This window comes from Erigeron canadensis, chromosome 3, assembly GCF_010389155.1.
Source record: "Erigeron canadensis isolate Cc75 chromosome 3, C_canadensis_v1, whole genome shotgun sequence".
NCBI classification, from domain to species: Eukaryota; Viridiplantae; Streptophyta; class Magnoliopsida; order Asterales; family Asteraceae; genus Erigeron; species Erigeron canadensis.
The window spans coordinates 4,309,681-4,329,706 of NC_057763.1; the positions used below are offsets into that span (position 1 = coordinate 4,309,681).

General features: G+C 31.3%; 2 protein-coding genes across 2 annotated transcripts; one reads left to right on the top strand and one right to left on the bottom strand.

The window, feature by feature from the left end:
• Positions 1–9,757: 9,757 nt before the first annotated feature.
• On the bottom strand, positions 9,758–12,061 carry LOC122594202 (60S acidic ribosomal protein P0-like). The gene is made up of 5 exons (XM_043766673.1): positions 11,776–12,061; positions 11,572–11,640; positions 10,834–10,932; positions 10,329–10,721; positions 9,758–9,946 (listed from the first exon to the last, which is right to left on the bottom strand). The coding sequence occupies exons 1-5, from the start codon at positions 12,034–12,036 to the stop codon at positions 9,800–9,802; spliced, it is 969 nt and encodes a 322-aa protein (XP_043622608.1). The 5' UTR covers positions 12,037–12,061; the 3' UTR covers positions 9,758–9,799.
• A 4,122-nt stretch (positions 12,062–16,183) lies between these two features.
• LOC122593100 (probable NAD(P)H dehydrogenase (quinone) FQR1-like 3) lies at positions 16,184–18,996 on the top strand. Its single transcript, XM_043765455.1, has 5 exons — positions 16,184–16,246; positions 17,093–17,126; positions 17,251–17,344; positions 17,853–18,118; positions 18,663–18,996. Exons 2-5 carry the CDS (start codon positions 17,101–17,103, stop codon positions 18,889–18,891), a joined length of 615 nt encoding a protein of 204 aa, XP_043621390.1. The 5' UTR covers positions 16,184–16,246; positions 17,093–17,100; the 3' UTR covers positions 18,892–18,996.
• Positions 18,997–20,026: the final 1,030 nt, after the last annotated feature.

The window sequence follows — 20,026 nt, forward strand, 5'->3', positions numbered from 1 at the left end:
GTGAGGTTGTTATATATGTCTCTCGTTACACACGGGAGATTCTTTTTCACATAAAAAATCTTGGGATACATACACATGAATATGTCACATCGTATATATTTTAGTGTATTTATTTATTATTATTTGTATTTGTATCTATGTAAATGATAGTCTGACAATAAACAAATTTCAACCGTACGTACATAAACTGATAAGCGAAAACTGGATCTATAATACAATTTAGTCCTCGTGTTTATATTTTGTGCAACTTTGATCCCTTAAGTTATGTTTGTGTGTTGGTTTTCAGTTTTCATTGGACCTAACGGCATATGAGTTTTTGGGATTTTACCCTCTGAATATTTGTAATAGCTCATGGTTAATATTTTGTTGTTTAAAGTACAGGCTTCATCATTTTTATGTAAAAAAGGTTAATTTGCATTTTGTGATCATATACTATGGTGTTGATATTTAAGAACCCTGAAGCAATGGTAGACATTAAAAGGGGCAAAAATGTAAATAATGAACCACTTGGATCGAGCATGGGGCGATGTAGTGGTTGTTGAGTTCACGTGTATCCAGATCAACTATTTCGGGTCTCACATTCCTCATGCCCCATGTGTTTGCACCGATCCAACTACCTTTCTATTACACAACGCATCGTGAGACTTGCCCGACCCGACTCGACTTCTCATCCTTTTTTGATTTTGCGGTGTTAGTTGACCTGCCAAAGTTGACTATAGGAGTCCCAACATATTTGGTTCAATTTAAAGCCGAATTTCCGATTTCGAGGATTGTTCACGAATTATGGTTTAGGTTCCATCCAATTAAAGTTGTACAGTAGTATATGTTTTGTTTATAAACATAAAGTTGTAACCAATCACTTTGAGGTTAATTTATAAAGTCGTTTTAAATCTGATAGTAATTAAAATTTGAATCCTATTATTTAGGATCTTAAGTTGTCAAAAAATAATAAAACTTCATTCTGTAGGGCTATAAACATTTTTTATTTATTTAATTATATGTCATCTTTTGGGATCTTGAAAAGATTTTTATTCATTCGTTTTTTTAAATCTCCAAAAATAAAAATATTCTTTCAAATTTTTTGACATGTTTCATTTCTTACAAAATATCATTTAAATCAAATATGCCCTAATATGTGGTTAAGTGCGATTGTATTAATTACCATATGTATTCTATCACTATCAAGTGATCACCGTTTGAGGATCTTAAACATTTTAGGTATCCAAAATACCATAGGTGGCTTAATAGATATGCTAGACTAGGCAATGGCCTGAGGCCATCAAATGTGAAAGGCCTCAAATTTTTTATTCTTTTAAAGATAATCTTTTATTAGAAATGTTATTCTTGTTTTAGGTTTATAAATTATATAATAAATTATAATTCGGCTTTTATAAAGAATGAGAATTTTTGTTAGAAACTATCAAGTAGAGGCCTCTAAAATTGGTTACGTTTAAAACCACCGAAAAAGTTAAGCCGGCCTTGCGAAATACAAGAAAACAATTTTATTCCAAGAATATTATGGTTTATGACTAGTGTTGCTTCGGTGAACTTTAATGATTATTTACTATGTACAATGTACAATAAACACTTAGAAAACTAAGTAGTGTCGTCTTTAGATACTTCTTATTTTTAACATATAGAGCGGTACTCGTGCGATACAACTCGCGGTGTAATGGCGGCGATGGTGGTAGGGTGGCGGTGGTGTTGGGGATGGTGAGTGGTGGTGGCGCGCGACGGTGGTGAAAGTGACGGGTGGTGGTGGCACGTGGCAATAGTGGTGGTAGTTGTTGTGGAGGTGAATAGTTTAGGTTATTGAATGTGGTTTTGATAATAAATTATTTAAACTCAACTAACTTATTATCCCGGGTAATTTCCGGGCATTCAAGGTATTTAAGTGATGAGCATACAAAATATGTAAACAAAAATACAACACTACTTATATTTTTATAAAAGTTGTGGATAAAAATAAAGAACCATAAAAACGTTATCATCAATTGGAAATTCTAAAGGCGACTAATACTAATGTCTAACAATCATTATGTTAATCAAAAATGTAGGACAAAAACGTAAAAATGTTGATCAAATAGATCGTAATTATACATCTTACTCGTGCCTTTTTTATTATACGATAATACAAATGTCCAATAATCATTATCGAACTCATGCTAATAATAACAAAACATAATTAATTAAGAAAACAAAACTAAATTAAGTAACGTAACATGTATTTTTTGAAATTAAATTTAAATTGCTAGAAATGATAACGATCAAGTTATAAAGAGAATGAAAATAAAAATAATAAGATGTTATTCTAAAAAAAATGATATATGATTAGATCTTCAAAAATATAGTGTTATTTTACATTAAGTTTGATAATTTTGGAGAAACTTCTTAATGATAAATTAAAAATCAAAATTTAATATGATGTCATAAATATATTTTTATAAAAAAGTTAATTGATTAGAAAAAACCTAGATATGCCAATTAAAGTTTTTCGTAAAAATAATAATGTAATCAAAATCTTGCTTTATTTATATAGAAAGTTTGAAACTTAAAATTTAAAGATAAACCTTATTTGCTATATAATATCAACCAATAGAATAAAACAGGATTAAAACATCATTTATTCGACACATAATGCTTTTTACGAACGACATGCGTCCTATTCAAAATATAAGTTAAGTTTCCTAATTGTTACCTATGTTATTTATAATACCTAATAAAGCAAACCTCTATAATACTCAAAATATAAGTTAAGTTTTTTTCATCTAACGATTTACGGTTTGTGAGATAAAATATTTTTAATGATTTGAATGAATTTTCTTATTTAATTGAAGAGAGAGAAACGTGGGGGGAATATGTGGTCCAGAATTGTTCTCGCATTCTTTTTTATTTATGAGTTCTCAAAATGATTAACCCTCTTAAAAATTCTCTTAAAAGTTTTAAAATATGACAAGTGTTATCCACTAATTTTCTTTCCTAATCTCACCCTCCAATTTTGCCACATGTCTAAATCTAATAGTTAGGAGGATCTTTAGGCTACTCTTTTAGGAAGATTTATCATTTATATATATATATATATGAAAAAGTGAGTATGAGGCTGTTATGCACCCAACTTGGGTGAAAAACCCCTCACATACTAATATTTTAATATTTTAAATAAATACATGGCCCCCCATGATTTTTACCTTTTAAAAAAAGGTATGTGAGGGGTTTTTCACCCAACTTGGGCACCTAACAGCCTCATATTCCCTTCCCCCATATATATATATACACACACACACAACCATTCGTTTTACCAAATTATTAATAATTGAATTATACAATTTATCTATAAACCACTATAAAGTATATTGGTTTTTAATTTTTAGAAATTAAGCACTTTTTTCATCATTATCATAATACTCCTTAAGCATATTTTCCTTTTTAAAATACCTCTAATTAAACATAAAACCCTTAGATATCATCATTTCCCCATTCTCTCTAATCATAGCACACTTTCATCGGCCTTTGATCACCCTCCGCCGTCTCCCTCCTTCTCCGTCGCCTCCCTCGATCTCCAACCCCGCCCTTCATCTCCACCGCCACTGCAACGCGCGGGTAGTGGCGAACAAAAACCGGTTTCTACCCAACCCGAACCGGTTTTTTGGTCAACGGAACCAAAACCGGGTTTGGCCCAACCCGCCCCGGTTTGAAATCGGCTTGGGGTCAAACTTTGACTGGTTATTGACTAGGTTTGACTCGGTTTTTGTCAAAAAAACCGAACCCGACCCGATCTCAACCCGGTCTCTAACCGAAAACCCAAATCGGTTAGTAACCGCCGGGTTGGGTCAAACCCGGTTGTTAACCAGTTTCGGGTTCAGGTTCATTTTCGGATTTAGGTTCCAACCTGGTTTTTTTTTACACCTATGCACGAGGGCACTATGCTCATTTTATACAATTCATTTTCCACATCATTCGTTGACAACCCTATATGTAACAGATTCCGTTGTATTTTGTTTTGAAATGACAGTCATTACTCTAAACACTATTTTGACGTTGCATTGCCTCTCCACTAATTAATTAGTAGTACTGTATGTTCGTATATTTAGGATTTTTTTAATTTTTTATTCACTACACAAACAAATATTTGAATGTATTCTGACTCGCAACAAAAGTTAAAGATATTTGTTGACAAAGCTACGTGGTCAATATGAATTTATGATAGATAGATAAGACCTAGCTTCATGAATATATGTCAACAGGTATTCCTTATATTAAAAAGTCGAAGAAAACAAATAATTTAATTACTAGATAGGAGCAATAACCGATTTTTTTTTATTTTGTATTATTTTATTTATAGTTCGTATAATACAAATCTACATATATAATATGGAGTATATGATTTATGAAAAGCAGAATAAAATAAATGAAAACGGAAAACAAAAGGACTGAAATTGATAGCGAGTGATGATGAAAATGAAACTATAATTTGGAGTATTTATCAGAAAACAATATTATTTGTCTGTTTGGAAATTAAATTTTAAAAAACAGTGTTTGAAATAAATAAAGCTATAATTTAGTTGGACTTGGACAAGCAGACACCAATCCACGCCAGTTTTCTTATCTTCAAATCTCATTTTCTCCTTCGTTTGTATTATAATAGAATTCTGTTATCGTCCCATGCATAAATTTGAAGTTTCAATATAATACGAATATATTTTTAATAATTAGCATTATATTTAATTAGTAAGCGCGACTAGTATATGTAAACTAGAGTCTCAATAATTAGCATTATATATATGCACGGTTTGTGCACAATCAGAACCAATATGTCAACTAGGGTCTATTAAAAGAAGTTTTTAATTTTGTTTGATTACGTTTGTACTTGTGAATTGTGATATAATTGTTGATAGCGGAGGTTTGTGGGATGCATGTTGTAAGGTTGACGCATAGTTTACGAGTATTGTTCTTTGGTACAGATAAAGGTGACTATATATATGTGTTCGTATATCTTATGATGAACCATTAAAAGTCCAATGTTGCATGAGTTTTTATTTTACATCTTCTCATTGGCTATTCTCTTAACTATCATATGAAGCAAATTAAACTATTTTTCTCTCTTCTTTTTTTATTTTCTTCTTCTTTTTAAAAAAAACAAAATTTAGCTTTTAATTAAAATACATAAATAAAATCTCTTATTTTAGTCACTAATTTAAATAGCTTCTTCTAATAAACCTATAATACTCTTGATGAAATTATTTAAAACATACATCAATCAAACCTTAAAATAACTATACCACCCCTTTACATTAATAATGACCACGTCGCTACTGTCGTCTCCACCACTCGTCACCTCCACCGCTGCCACCCACTGCCACTACTGTATTGCGCGGATACCTTTTTATACAGTAAAAAGTCAATCAAAATATTTGAAATGAGTCCCAATTTATATCTTTTGGAGTCAATTAATGCAATTAAACATTTAATTATATAATACTATTAGCTAGGTACGATGCAATGTTGAAGTGTTAATAGTGGTGATGCAGTGTCGTGGAGGCGACGACTGATGGTGGTTGTGGTGACAGCGACAACGACAACATCAGAAAGTAGTGAAAGTACGTCATAGATGTAAATAGATAGTGTATGTGTTTTAAGTGTTATGAATAACTTGCTACATAATGGTATATTGATCTTTTTCACATATCTAAATAATGTGACTTTTCAACATAAGGTCTATAATTTTTATATAATAGTATAGATTATTTAAAGTTAAAAAAAATGTTTTCCTTTCACTTAAAATTAATTTAATTCCGAAATTCTGATGTAACTTTGATTGATCCCTTTGGCAAATTAGTCTCTCGTATCTGATGTAACTTTGATTTTTCTTTCAGCTTTTTGCCAAAAAAGTTTATATTAATAACAATATCGTTGTTCTAAAAAAAATTCCATTCCGAAATTCTAAATAAATAAAAACTGAAAATGACACATAGGTAAACAAAAAATGAAAAATATTCTAAAAAGGGAACTATCCCAACCATAACAAGATGACCATAGGATATTGTAATTGGCATTGTTATTATTCATATTCACATAACAATTGGTCCATAATTCTTCTCTCCTTCAGTGATCCTTGATGTGGCATATCTTAATTGGACGACAATCACGAAGACCACTTACATTAGATCGTATAATAGATATTATTCGTATAGAGAAACAAAGTATAATTTGTATACTTCAAATTTCTAACAGCTTGCAAAAATAGACAATTTTCTTAGGCCATATATAAGTTAAAAATATCAATTATCAAGCCATAATGGTCATTGTCAAGTTTGACATAACAATCCACATGATCAAATTAATCGAAAGACCATGGCCGTTGAATTTTAGACCAAAATTATAAACAAGAAACATACCAAATAAGTCTATTTATAATTAAGACGAATGAAGACGAATTTTATTTCGTATAATTATAATGTGTTGAATAGAGAAGTCGTGTTCTCACACATACAACCATTTTACAGAGTGGAGCCGACCGTCATTACCGTGAAAGTATTTATCAAGACAACTTGAGGACTATTTTCATTTTTGATTAATTTCGACCAATTAAATATTCGATAAACAAAAAGACATGCAATAAGATAGATCATGTATAGTTTCGTATAAACAGATTATATAGTAAAGTGTATCGGACTACCGGTTCAAGAATGAAATTCATCAGAAATAATCACACATATATAGTAGTTGTAATATAATGAAGTAATAGTAATATAATCCCCCTTTTAACATCTATTTATGTGCAACAGTTTATTTGACAAATAGAATGATATAAAACATCCCGTTATCTATTTAGAGGAAAAATAACTAGACCATGGCCGGCCGATTACCGAAATTCAAAAATGTTACCCAATCTGTTTTCACAAGATATAAAAGAGTTGTGATATATTCTAATTAGTCTCATTCCCACACGAAGATAGATAGGCGGCTTTGCTTATTTTGCTGAAAGTGAAGATCAAATCCTCGCCTCTCTATTTTAGGAAAAAAGGTTTCCAACTGATTCAACCTGTTTAATTTACCAACTTGGAAAAAAAAACCCTACTTTTTACTTTTCTTTTCTCTTTTACTTGGAAAAAAAGATATACCAAATAATGAAAAAGATGTTAATCGTCCCAATCCGATTTCTGTCCCAATTTGAACACAGCCTCAAAACCATAGTTATCGACTCGTAACTATTGACTCGACTTGAAAATCTGATTTTTGACTCGTGACTCAAAACGTGACTCGACTCGTAAGAGTCAGGACATTTGTATATACTACATAATATTGTATAATTATATATATGTGACGTATTTATAAACAAAATATAAGTTGAGTATTTTAATACATTTCCAAAATATCACATATTCGATACTTTTAAGTTATAATCTTACGGTTTATCTCTAAATTCGTATTAAAATGATCAAAAACACATATATAACATACAAAATAATGTAACTATAAATATGATATATAATATATAACCATATTATCAAACTACAACAATTATAAGTTTGCGACTCGTAGTGACTCGTTTCAAATTCACACCGCGATTCGTAAGAGTCAGAAGAAAAAAGAGTCACACCACAAGTCGCCTCGTTTTCGGTGTAAATCGACTCGACTCGTAAGAGTCGACTCGTGACTCGTAAGAGTCTAACAACTATGCTCAAAACTATTGCATTGGCATGGTTGTACAAAAAACACACATAGAAACCGGTTATAATGGGTATAGAGACCTGTTGTACAACCGGTCTCTATAACTAATGGTTTTGCAAATAGAGAGCGGTGGTCAACCGGTCTCTATACTTAGTATAGAGACCTGTTATATATATACAAACCGGTCTCTATTCAATTTTTTTTACTTAAAAAAAATAATTAATATATTAATCAATTTCATATAAACCAATTCACAGATCTAAAAATTACCAATTCATACTTTCATAGATCTAAAAAGTTTGAATTTACAACCAATCTTCATTCAATCCAAACAATACAAGAACATTCATCAATTTATAAAAATAAAAAATAGTTCATATTTCAACCAATCCTAGAGTAACCCAATTCAAAAAGAACCAAACAATTTCAAATCTGAACCAAATCGTTGTTAAATCCAAATTATACAATCTATGAACACTTAGCAAAATATACTACATATGTAAACAAAAATATTATTTGGTTGAAATCCGAAGTAACCTGCATATATTTACAACAGGAAAAATTGTTTGCATATATTTATCGTTGTTGCATATACACAAATAATAATACTACAACATACATAAGCCTACCAAGCGTGGTGCAAAGTTGAAATCCGAAGTAACCTGCAGCAAGAAAAGTTGAAAAAACTTCCATCAAGTTGACCAAAATTATAGGATGAATCATGCCATTATATACAATTAAAGTTATGATAATAACTTGATAATAAGATCAATACCTCTCTTTCACTCATACGCTGACTGGATGTCCTACGGCTGTGGATGGATCGGAAAAATTAGTACCAAAATCATAGTTCTTAGATCTTAGATCTTGCCCAAAACTTCAACAACTAGTACAAGATCTTATATCTTATCTGAGAATCCAAGATCTACGGTTTGTAGAGATGAAAAAGAGGTAATGAAAACCAAAGAGACCCTCCGCTCTACCGGAAAAAAAATCCGACACGAGGTTAGGGAGGTGGTGGTGGACTGGTGGGTGAGAGTTAATTGTAGAGAAAAGTTGAAGGAAATAATGTTTGAAGTATTTAATCATCACTTCATCAGAATGAAAATGTTTTAGAATAAAAATGCTATATAGAATAGAAATATTATAGAGACCTGATGGGTAGAAAAGAGATGGTCTCTAAAGTTTTGAAGAATAGAGACCAGTGTATTTTTAATTCACAACTCTCTATTCTTTACTTAACAGGTCTCTATACTCGGTACCTATAGAGGCCGGTTGTTTAGGCTTAGAGACCACCTCTTTATAAAATAATAGGTCTCTATCTTCCTAACCGGTCTCTATTGCCTCAAATTTGTAGTAGTGTTAGGAAATATCTTTTTGGGCTGACCGAAAAGTTGGCTATGAAGTATATTGGACATCGGTTAACAGTCTGTAATTTAGTGCCCAATTTCAACAGATGTACAAATACTTCCGTTAATCCTATACTTAAAAAGTTATAATAATTTGAGAAAGGTATACGTTGATTAGCCTCAACATTTTGAGATACGTTGATTTTAACTTTAGAAAAATATGTTTAATACTTTAATAGATTAATTATCGTATTATGGGAGACTCAGGTTCAAGTCTTAAAGTGCATGTAGTGCCTTTGATCGGACTATTAAGGGGCATTCCTCCTATATGTATTGAGTGAGAAAGCTCTCTAACATGCACCCGGTTAAGACAACATAATCTAGACCCTGCGTTATGATATTCGATCCGTACCTGTCAAAAAAGTCAAAAGATATTTTATAAACGAATCCAAAAAATTCTAATGTATGCAATGTCATTCCCATGAAACAAGTGTCCATCTATTACTATACTGTAATATATAGACAGTTGTTTTCTGAATCGAAGGTGATTCACATTGCATTCGTAGACCTTTTCATCGATAGATTACCGTTTGTTTCGATGTGTTTATCTAACACCCCTAGCCGTAACATTAACAATATCAAGAAAAAAATATAGAAAAACTGCTTATTATTGCATATGTAGTACCATAGATCTAACTTTGAAACTCCAATAAGGTCCAAATTTGATAGAAACAACTACTAAAGATAAAATGGATGCCAAAAAAAGCCTATCATTAAACTCAATCAAACAAGCCCATTAGACCCCCTTCCTCTTCAGATGATTCTTCTGGTTCTTCCTTCTTTTGTTCCTTTTCAACACCTGCTGCAGATGCACTTGATCCGCCAGCAGAAACTGGTGCAGCCGCAACTTTAAATTTGCTTGGATCCTGTCATTATAATGCCATGTATATATGTAAATTATAATATATATTAAAAACAAAGTCTCGAAAAGCGTGTAAAAAATAGTATATTTTTTATTTTTTTATTTTCACCACATAAGTTTCAATCTTTACATTTTTAGCACTAAACTATAATACTTTTCAGTAAACTTTTTGTTTTATTTATTTTCACCACAAAACTATCAATCTTTATACTTTTAGCACTAAAGTAAATACTTTTTAGTAATATTATACTTTTTACTTTCATCATAGAAGTTTCAATCTTTACACTTTTAGCACTAAACTATAATACTTTTTATTAACCTTAAAACCGAAATGGGTACCAAATTTGAAAGATTTAAAAGGATTGAAAGAAAGAAAGATTACTGACCTTCAAATAGTCCTTAACTTTATCGGCGTATTTAAATGAATACTCAGTAGCTACGGCCAAAGATAGTAAGTTCTTATAACTATTAATGATCAAATGTGGGGCTGCAGCTAATGAAGGGTAGTTAATGGCTAATGAAAATGCAGCAACTTCAGAAAGCCCATTAGCGAACTTTTCAGCAAGATCGTCTTCTGTGAGGTCAAGCACTTCTGGGCTGAACACTGACCCGTTTTCATAAACAGATTGAACAATGAGCCCATATGAGAAAGGCTTTCTTCCAAGTTTAGTAAGAAGTGCGGCTTCTGATGAACCGACCTTATCACCCTTCATAATGAGCTCCACTGGGGTTATTATTTCTACTGTTCCTTTGTTAATCTTTGTAGGAATGTTGAGCACCTGGTGTGATCAAAGGGAAATTAATTTGTTACACGAACAATACGTTCATTCCAATTTAATTTAATTTTTTTTTTATAATATTGTATGCGTTAAGGAAAATGAAAGAACGAACCTGGAAGAACGAGGTTTGTGAAGGATCTAAACCAGTGTTCCCGGGAGGGACAACAACATCAATTGGTGCAATAAGACCAACTCTTGCAGGTGCTGCAACCTGTCAATCGTGTGCGCATTAGACGCATACTAATTGCAATGTTCAAGTCGCAAAACAATAATCTGGCTTGTATAAGTGTGGGTAATAACTACCAAATCAACTAGGATGTGCTTAGGTAGCTTAGCATTATCAAAAGTGGTAGTTAATGTGATGTTAAAAAATCAAAATCAGATGATTGTAACTACAATAAAAAAAAAAAAAAAATACGGATGTGCATCAATATTCAATACTTGAAGTTTACAATCATTTTATACTTGAGACATACTTTTCAAAAGATCTAGCTTCACTAATAATATGCGAACTATGACTACAACAAGATTTGAACCCGCGACAACTGAGTTGTAAAGTGGTATTAATACTGCTAGACCCGAGGTTCGTTGTAGAACTTGACATATTCTGATCATTAAAACAAGTGAACCAGCCAAGATGACCAACATTATCTGTTTTTTCTACCCTTCTTAAACCATAAACCTACCTTGTTGCAAACACTCATCCAAACACCCCTACTAATAAATGGCTTACAATCATTGTTTTAATAAAACTTTAATGTCATTATAAAAATTTTTAAAAAATTATGAAAAAAAATAAAACGCTTACAATCGATTAATACATTATCAATGATCAAATAGATATGATTACCTTGTACTTAGCAACAACATCACTCACTTCCTTGAGATCGCCTTTTGTAAAAACCAATCCAACATTCCCCTAATCAATTTCCAATACACCCCATCAATAAAACAACCAAACAAACAAAACCTCAAAAATGTTATAAAAAAAACAAATAAATACAAAGATAAATATAGGTCAATTACAACATATAACACCGAAAAAACAACGTACCACAAGAAGAGGAATAAGGTTAAGAATATCTTTGTTGCCAGTCTTTTCAGCATGGACCCTAATAGTCCTCTTCATCATAGTATTCTTACCCATTAAAACAATGGAATCACCTCTCAATCCCTGCCTTATGTGTTGTAGCTGATTCGAACCCACATTGTCCGCGCCAACGATAAGTATTTGCGTATAATGATCGAGAAGTTTGCTGAGTTTAGCATCGTAGTTCACCTTCTTTTGCATTCTGGTCGACTTTAATACTGCCATTTTGGTGTAGTTGTTGTGTGTGTATGACTATTATGATTAATCAAGCAAAGTTCAAAAACACTAAAAATGAATATAAAATATATTTAGTGTGCATGGGTATTTTTTTTTTAAAGTGCAAAATGGTTGTGAATTCAGTTATTGAAGTAGAGAGATACGTGGTAGTGTGGTTGGACCGAGTTTTACTCATTTTATTAACCGTTTCGAACGTTTATTTTTTCTTCTTGCTTTATATATATGCATATCTAATTGTTTAAAAACGAAAGTATCAATTTAAATCAAAACTTTAAAAGCTCTTAAAAACCCTTTGCCAAACAGACCCTAAGAATGCTAAGTATAAATGAAGTATTTTTCTTTTGTAACTAATTAACCATTAATTTTTGTAGTTTCTTTAAAAAAAAATTAATAATTAATTTAGTGTACCATTTTAAGTTATATAGGTTCCATAAGACCATAACCCGACGATGTATAGCAGGGATGATATGTAGATGACTTTACTTTTTTTAGCGTAGAAGCCAGGGCTTCTTCAGGTTCCGCTTAAAGTTGAATAGGAGCCCCGTTATTGTAGGATTAAGATCGAACCCATAACCTCAATATATAGAAACAAGATTGTTGATCTAACCCACCCGGCCGCTTGTTTAGTCCCTCGAAACATGAGATATAACACGTGATCTTCAAATTACAATTACATAACTAGAAGTATAACTTTGAAGATCATTTTACACTAAGAATGTTATGACTTGACTTGCCGGATGTAGGATGTGTAAATCAATAGTCGTGAGTGTTTTTGAGAAACCTTCACATTTTTCGGCAACATGCACATTTTTTGAGGTAAATTAAATCGATCAGTGAGTTAAAAAATATTTCCTAAAATGTGAAAGGGTTATGTTAGGAAAATTACAAGTTGTTTTTTCAAATATCCTTTTTAGGCTATTACTTTATATAATTTTACTTCTTTTTGAGGTGTACCACATCTCAAAGAAAATGCAATTAGAAATGGAGGAATTGATGACCTTATATTGTCATAGTTGGGATCTACAGTATATCACAAGAATCGGGTTGTAATACTAATAGGCGGAACCGTGGAAGTATAACAAATTTTTAAGTTTTAAAGGTTTTAAAAGAAGTAAATTATATAGACTAAAAAGGATATTTGAAAAAATAACATAACCCTTTCACATTTTTATGAGATATCTTTTTAACTCACTGATCGATTTAGTGCAAAGTTGACAACTTGAAGACTGAAAAAGATTTAATAAAACATTAAAACTAGAATACTAAATCGAGGTAGCAACTTGCAAGTAGCAATAGAAAGTTCGTTCTTGTCTTTCTCAGCCCACAGAAAAAGCAACTCGTTAACTTATTTATAAAGTTGCGGGCCTTCCCTATAATAGGCCCAATCTGGCCTAAATAAGCACTCACTCTCGAAAGTCTCTAATGTTGGTGTTACAAAAAATAAAGAACTAACTGGTAATCAACCCTGATTTTTATTTGATATAAAGAAATGAGATATAATCAGATAAACAATCTTTCCCACCCTAAAATAAAGAGAAAATTACACTTTTGATCCCTGAATTTGACACGTTTTTTACTTTTAGTCACTAAACTTTAAAAATTGTAAATTATACACTGAACTTGACACATTTTTTCACTTTTGGTCATTGCGTCAACTTTGTTAGTTTTTCTCCGTTAACTTCCCCAGATTTGTTAATTTTTTTCCACTTTTCGTCCTTCCCATTATTCCATAACTAAAATCGATAATCGGTCAAACTTCAGGTCTTATATATTGTTTTGGCCGATTAGTGAAAATACATATTCATTTATTATGTTTTGAAACAAATTTTTTATGTTTACGGTTTACTATCTATTGGTTATACAGTAGTTTGATTAGATGAAATAATTGTTTTTTTTAACGACGATGAAATAATTGTTATTGAAATTTTTATTTATAAAGATAGATTTATTTAGTGACTATGTTTGAATTTTGAGTCTTCTTATGTTTACTTTAACCGTAATTTTTTTTGTGTGTTATATAAACTTATATAGTTTTTCTTAATTCATTTTATTAACTATTAATAAACGAAAACAAAAATAAGATATTGTAATGTTTATATGAAGTAACGTGTTGTAGGTTTTTCGGATAATCGTTAACGCCTTATGATTTAACCGTAAAAATTTTTTGTTTGTGTTATATAAATTTGTTATAAAACATATAATAATGAACTAATTTTTAAATATTTTTCATTGATTTAATTTACACCAACTACTATATATTACAAATAAAAATGTTTAGAGTTAAAGTTAAAAGTTAAAATAATAAAAAAAAATCAAAATAATAACATTTAAAATTGGACGAATCAGGTATATATATAAAAATTTTTTAGGTAAATTACACTTTCATCACTAAGTTTGTCGATTATCGATTTTAGTTATGGAATAACGGGAAGGACGAAAAGTGAAAAAAAAAACTAACGAATCTGGGCAACTTAACGGAGCAAAACTAACGAAACTGGGCGCAGTGACCAAAAGTGAAAAAAAGTGACAAGTTCAGTGTATAATTTGCAATATTTAAAGTTTAGTGACTAAAAGTGAAAAACGTGTTAAGTTCAGGGACCAAAAGTGTAATTTTCCCTAAAATAAAGCCAATGCTTTTAAATTGAAAAACTGATACTTGTATAAGGGCTTTTGATTATTTTGTTGGAAGTAGGAATCGAACCATTTCTTGAAACACATTTTTGAAGTTATTTAAAACACCGGTAGTATCTAATGTTGGTGTGTAAGATTAGATATTTAGGGTTTAGTTATTTAAAACAATGGTTTAGGGTTTAGTTATTTAAAATACATTTTCAATGGAAGGTAGCGTCATTTAGGTTTTTTTTTAAAGTTCAGCTAATCAATCCGGGTTTAACCCGGACATGTTAATTAAAATTTGGAAATAAAAGAATATATTAAAAAATGTATGTAATGTTTGTTATTGATACAATTCTGTAATAATTTATAAATAAGATTAGCAATTGCATTATAAAAAAAGTCATTTCATTTCAATAAATGATTAAGACTTCTATTAAGCATTTAAGAAGTTATCTATACTTTTATATTTTTATATTATATTATAAAAAAATAACACATTCTTTCCTAAGTGTTGAAAATGTAGCTCTGCGAATGTACGAAATTACCTATCTTTTATTTTAATTGAAATCTATAGTTATTTTTATTATTATTATTACTACTAATTACATTAAAATTTAAAAAAAAAAAAAACTGACCCATTTTATTTTAGAAAACAAGCATTTTTTGTTTCTTAAAATACCTTTAAATTCAGAATGCCCAAACATATAATGTTTTTGTTTTTGGTAATCACGACATCGAACATACGTCAATGGTTTTTACTGCAACATGCGGGTACCATGTTAGTTTACTTTTAATAAAGTTTAAAAATCATATGACATTATAACTAAATTAAAAGTCTTTTAAAAAAATTATGGCTTGTCATATCATTAATTTTATGAAAAATACTTGTAAAAATCCATTTATTCTTTATCTACTAAAGATTTCCCTATGTGATGACGAAAGTCCCAATTAACTTTCTCTAGTTGTACTTACTACTTACTTTTTTTCCATTTTTTCTTCTTCTTCTTTCTTATTATTTTACTAAACGACAACAGGTTTTGTGTGATACGTTATGTACATTAATTAACTGTTTTGTTCCCTTTACATAAGATTTTGAGTTTAAGCGTTAGTAAAGACATAAAAATTAAGTCTTTTTATAATGACTTGGATTGGGTATACCCAGGTTCAAGTCTGGAGGCAGTGTATACCCCTATTAAGTGTTGTGTCTTCGAGCAGATTAGTAGGAGGTTTTCCCCCATCGGGTATTTAAAATAGGCATTTCTACTTCGAATGAGTTCTCTAACGCGGACCCACTTAAGACCACATATGCTAGACCTCCCGTTGTCGAATCGCGACACGAAGTTAAATTCACCTTTCGATAAAAAAAAAATTTACATTAATTAACTGTAGTGTTAAAATTTGCCAAGTTTGGTTAATATACAATTATACATTGATACAAAACACCTTATCCTTAACCCAATGGGGACAGAGACAGATTACTTGTCTGATTGTATTATTATACTGTATTGTATATTTATATGGATAAAATGTACACTTATCGATACATTCGAAACAAACCTCACTTCTTCTTCATTTTGCTTACGTAAGTTGTTCTTCTTGTTCATTTTTATCACTCAAACTTTTTCAATTAATAAATTACATAAATTAGTCTTACAAAGGTTTCCTCTGTGTGTTCTTTTATATTTCCTACTTGTATAAGATAAGATGCTCATATAGCCGTTTGTTATGCATATAACACGAAATATATGAAAATTCAATTTATTAAATTAGATAAGTTTTGTTGATACAATCTCATGGATCAAAGTAACAAGTCTTTAGTCTTGTTGTTTATATATAAATAATCCTTATTATGCATTATTGCCATTATTTATGTCATTCTATATTTTAATTTTTTTTTATCTCAATTATTCTAAATTAGCATTTTGTATTCAATTAGCAAGCTCAGAGCAAAAAAATCAGGGCTAATATGAAAATATTATAAGCTGAACCCCTGTAAATATGCTAATTATCCAAAGAGACCCCTTTACTTTGAAAGTGACTACGGTTTTGTTGGAACTTGGAAGTAAAGTTTGTGATCACATATGCATTTTTTGTATAAATTTAGAAAATTAAGTGATTTAATGTTTGAAGTTTTAGCCCAATTGACATTAAAGTCCAAATGAATGAAATGGTTTATTTGAATTTGTTAGATGTTAGAACAGCTACAGTTGGTTTTGTGTTGCATTTTTCTTACCTGTTTTGACTTTTCTTGGTTGACCCGAATGGACTTATGACCCGAACCGGTATTGTAGATGAATAGCTGAATTAGAATTTCAAAACATATTACTCATTAGACAGAGTAGGCTACAGGCCTGTAGAATAAGCTGATTGCTCTAATCGTTGTGTTCGTGTGGTTTTCCTAACAATTTTTCTTCTGTAACTGCTTCAGATACAATTATGGCAATCACCAAGATTTTTATAATGTAAGTACATTTACAAATTCCCGTTATCTCTCACGTTATGGTGACGATGCATATACCTACAGTGTGATCATGTTAAGGTGTTTACCGTATGATTAACTGTTGTATTGAATTAACCTTGTTTCAGTTATTACTCGCTGCATAAACATGTGGAGTATATGGCTAGAGAAATACAACGTGGAGCCAATTCGATTGAAGGAATTGAAGCAACGCTTTGGCAGGTTTGGTTCTCATGGCCTTAAGGTTTCTTTATAAAAAAATCTAATGCCACAAAAAATATAATGCCACCAATGACTAAGTTTTTGAACATGTGAACCCTACTTTTTGCTGCAAATTTGATCAAACCGAAACTGATGTGTTATTATTTGCAGCAATGTCCAAATCTTGACAAAGTTTGACGTGTTTTAGATATAAATGCAAAAGGAAGACTTTATACTTGCCACTTATTGTCTCACTCTCTTTCAGAAAGAGTGCTGTGCTTTTAAATATCTTACTATTAGGATGGTTTACATTTGAAACAACGATAGTTGGAAATCCTGTATTTCTTGAGGAAATTCTGTAATCTGTATATATTGCAAATGAGGTAAGGATAAAGACAAAGTGATAAAAGAAATGAAGGTACATCACTGAATCATATGCAATGAAAACTATGTAAGATGGTTCACAAATTTCATCAATTATTCTATTAGGAAGTAACATTACATTTTTCTTGTGGCGAATGTTGTCCAGGTGCCTGAAACGTTGCCAAGTTTGGTACTTCAAAAGATGAAGGCTCCTCCTAAACCAGATGATGTGCCGGTGATTAAGCCAGAACAGCTGATAGAAGCTGATGGATTCCTATTTGGATTCCCTTCTCGTTTCGGTGTAATGGCAGCCCAATGTAAAGCTTTCTTTGATGCAACTATCAATCTGTGGGAAACTCAAGCACTTGCTGGTAAACCGGCTGGCATTTTCTGGAGCACCGGTTTTCATGGTGGAGGCCAGGAACTTACAGCGTAAGTTCATATCTACTTTAAGATGGAGATTTCCTTTAGTAATGTAGGTTGCAATTTTCGGTTGGAGAGTCAACCTGAGAAGTGGAGTTGGGAATTCTTTCCCCCGATTACTTATGAATGGATCATTTCCAGCTACGTGTAGTCTCTAAGGGGCAAGTGGTTTATGTAGAATTTTTTAGCCTTTTTGGACAAGTATTGCGGCTCAACCTGAGCAGTTCTGTACAAAAAGTACTTGTCTTGCCCTATGCCCATGTTGACCAATTAACCGTTTACCTGGCCATTTTTGTGACTATATTTAACATAGTAATTGCTGAAAAAAAAGTATTATTTTTGGACAAAGTTGATTTTTGGGTCACCACTAGACCATTTTATCCCTTACAGAAAGTAATTTTGCAAATTTTAACCTGTCACCCAATCTGCCTAGATTGCCCATTGTGCCACATTCATACTTTCACTTATATCTGGACTAAATATTATATTTTTTTGTTGCATATTGTATAGCATTGGCTAGTCACTTAGACTGACAGTGATTACTTGTGTGCAGCTTAACAGCGGTAACACAATTAGCGCATCATGGGATGCTATTTGTACCTCTTGGATACACATTTGGGAGTGGAATGTTTGAAATAGATGAGGTCAAGGGTGGATCCTCTTATGGTGCAGGAACATATGCGGGTGATGGAACTCGACAGCCAACTGAATTAGAACTCCAACAAGCTTTTTATCAAGGTAAGTATGTTTCCGAAATTACCAAAAAGCTTTCCAGAAACTAAAATTTGATCCAAGTAACTGGGTGATGAACATTTGTATATAGATACATATTACAGGTTGTAAAGATTGTAACATTCTCAAGTAAATAAAAGCTATACCTTTGTGCATATATTTGTATATAGATACATATTACAGATTGTTTTGCAGTCTGTGACTGCATTCAAATTTGCATTTCCATACTTAAGTTGGTATTACAGTGAGGTGATGAACATGATACTGGATATTGGTTGCGCAATGGCTGTCAAACAGGTTGGGTAATCTGGCAAAACAGGTAATTATTTGGTACGGATCCGCATATTTATTTAGTTTGGCTGACCTGCAAACATAATCTAAATATTTAAATAACATGATTAAGGAGGTTTTAATTTTTCTGCTTCAAAAGTACAATGTGATTGATTCTCTACCTGTTCAAGTTAGTTCAACCCATTTTTTAGTTAAAAAATTGTGGATTGATTAATCTGACCCATTTGAGGTAACACATTACTCATATGACTTTTTATTATTGGTGAATAATTGAGTCAAAATTTAAGTAAAAAATACATAAAAAGTTTACCTATTTACCTAAAATTCTTAAAAAGGAACCTATTTAGTTTTCGTCTATTTAAAGGATCCGTTTTTCATAAATTTCCTAATAAAGGGAACATCGTTAGTTTTTGACGCCAGACCTTCGTTAAGTGCCACATCAGCTTGCCACGTCATTAAAAAGCTGACGTGGACAACTGACCGGATAATACCTCTTTATTTTTCTTTCACTTCCTCACAATACAAATAAGCAACACACAATACATCACACCTTTCTTTATCCCGTTGAAGAGTCAGGCCACTACACCACCACCGGGGAATCGCATGAAGATAGAATTAGGTTTGTAGTAGGGATTTTGTAATTTTTTTCGATTTATTTATTTATTTATTTATTTTTCCCTTTTTAATGTATTTTCTGTGTTAGTCAATGCCACGTAAGCAAAGATGATGATGCGTCATTTAACCTTAACGGAGATTTGGTGTCAAAAACTAACAATGTTCCCTATGTTAGGAAATTTATGAAAAATAGATCATTTAAATAGACGAAAAGTAAATAAATTCTCTTTTTAAGAAATATATGTAAATAAGTTACCTTTTTATGTATTTTTATTACCA

Excerpts from the sequence above, each read along its gene's own strand:
- LOC122594202 (XM_043766673.1), bottom strand. The coding sequence starts at position 12,036 with ATGGCAGTATTAAAGTCGACCAGAATGCAAAAGAAGGTGAACTACGAT. Across the intron at positions 11,641-11,775 it reads ACCTTATTCCTCTTCTTGTG|GGGAATGTTGGATTGGTTTT; the intron begins GTACGTTGTTTT and ends GAAATTGATTAG. Across the intron at positions 10,933-11,571 it reads ATGTTGTTGCTAAGTACAAG|GTTGCAGCACCTGCAAGAGT; the intron begins GTAATCATATCT and ends CACGATTGACAG.
- LOC122593100 (XM_043765455.1), top strand. The coding sequence starts at position 17,101 with ATGGCAATCACCAAGATTTTTATAAT. Across the intron at positions 17,127-17,250 it reads ATCACCAAGATTTTTATAAT|TTATTACTCGCTGCATAAAC; the intron begins GTAAGTACATTT and ends ACCTTGTTTCAG. Across the intron at positions 18,119-18,662 it reads GGAGGCCAGGAACTTACAGC|CTTAACAGCGGTAACACAAT; the intron begins GTAAGTTCATAT and ends ACTTGTGTGCAG.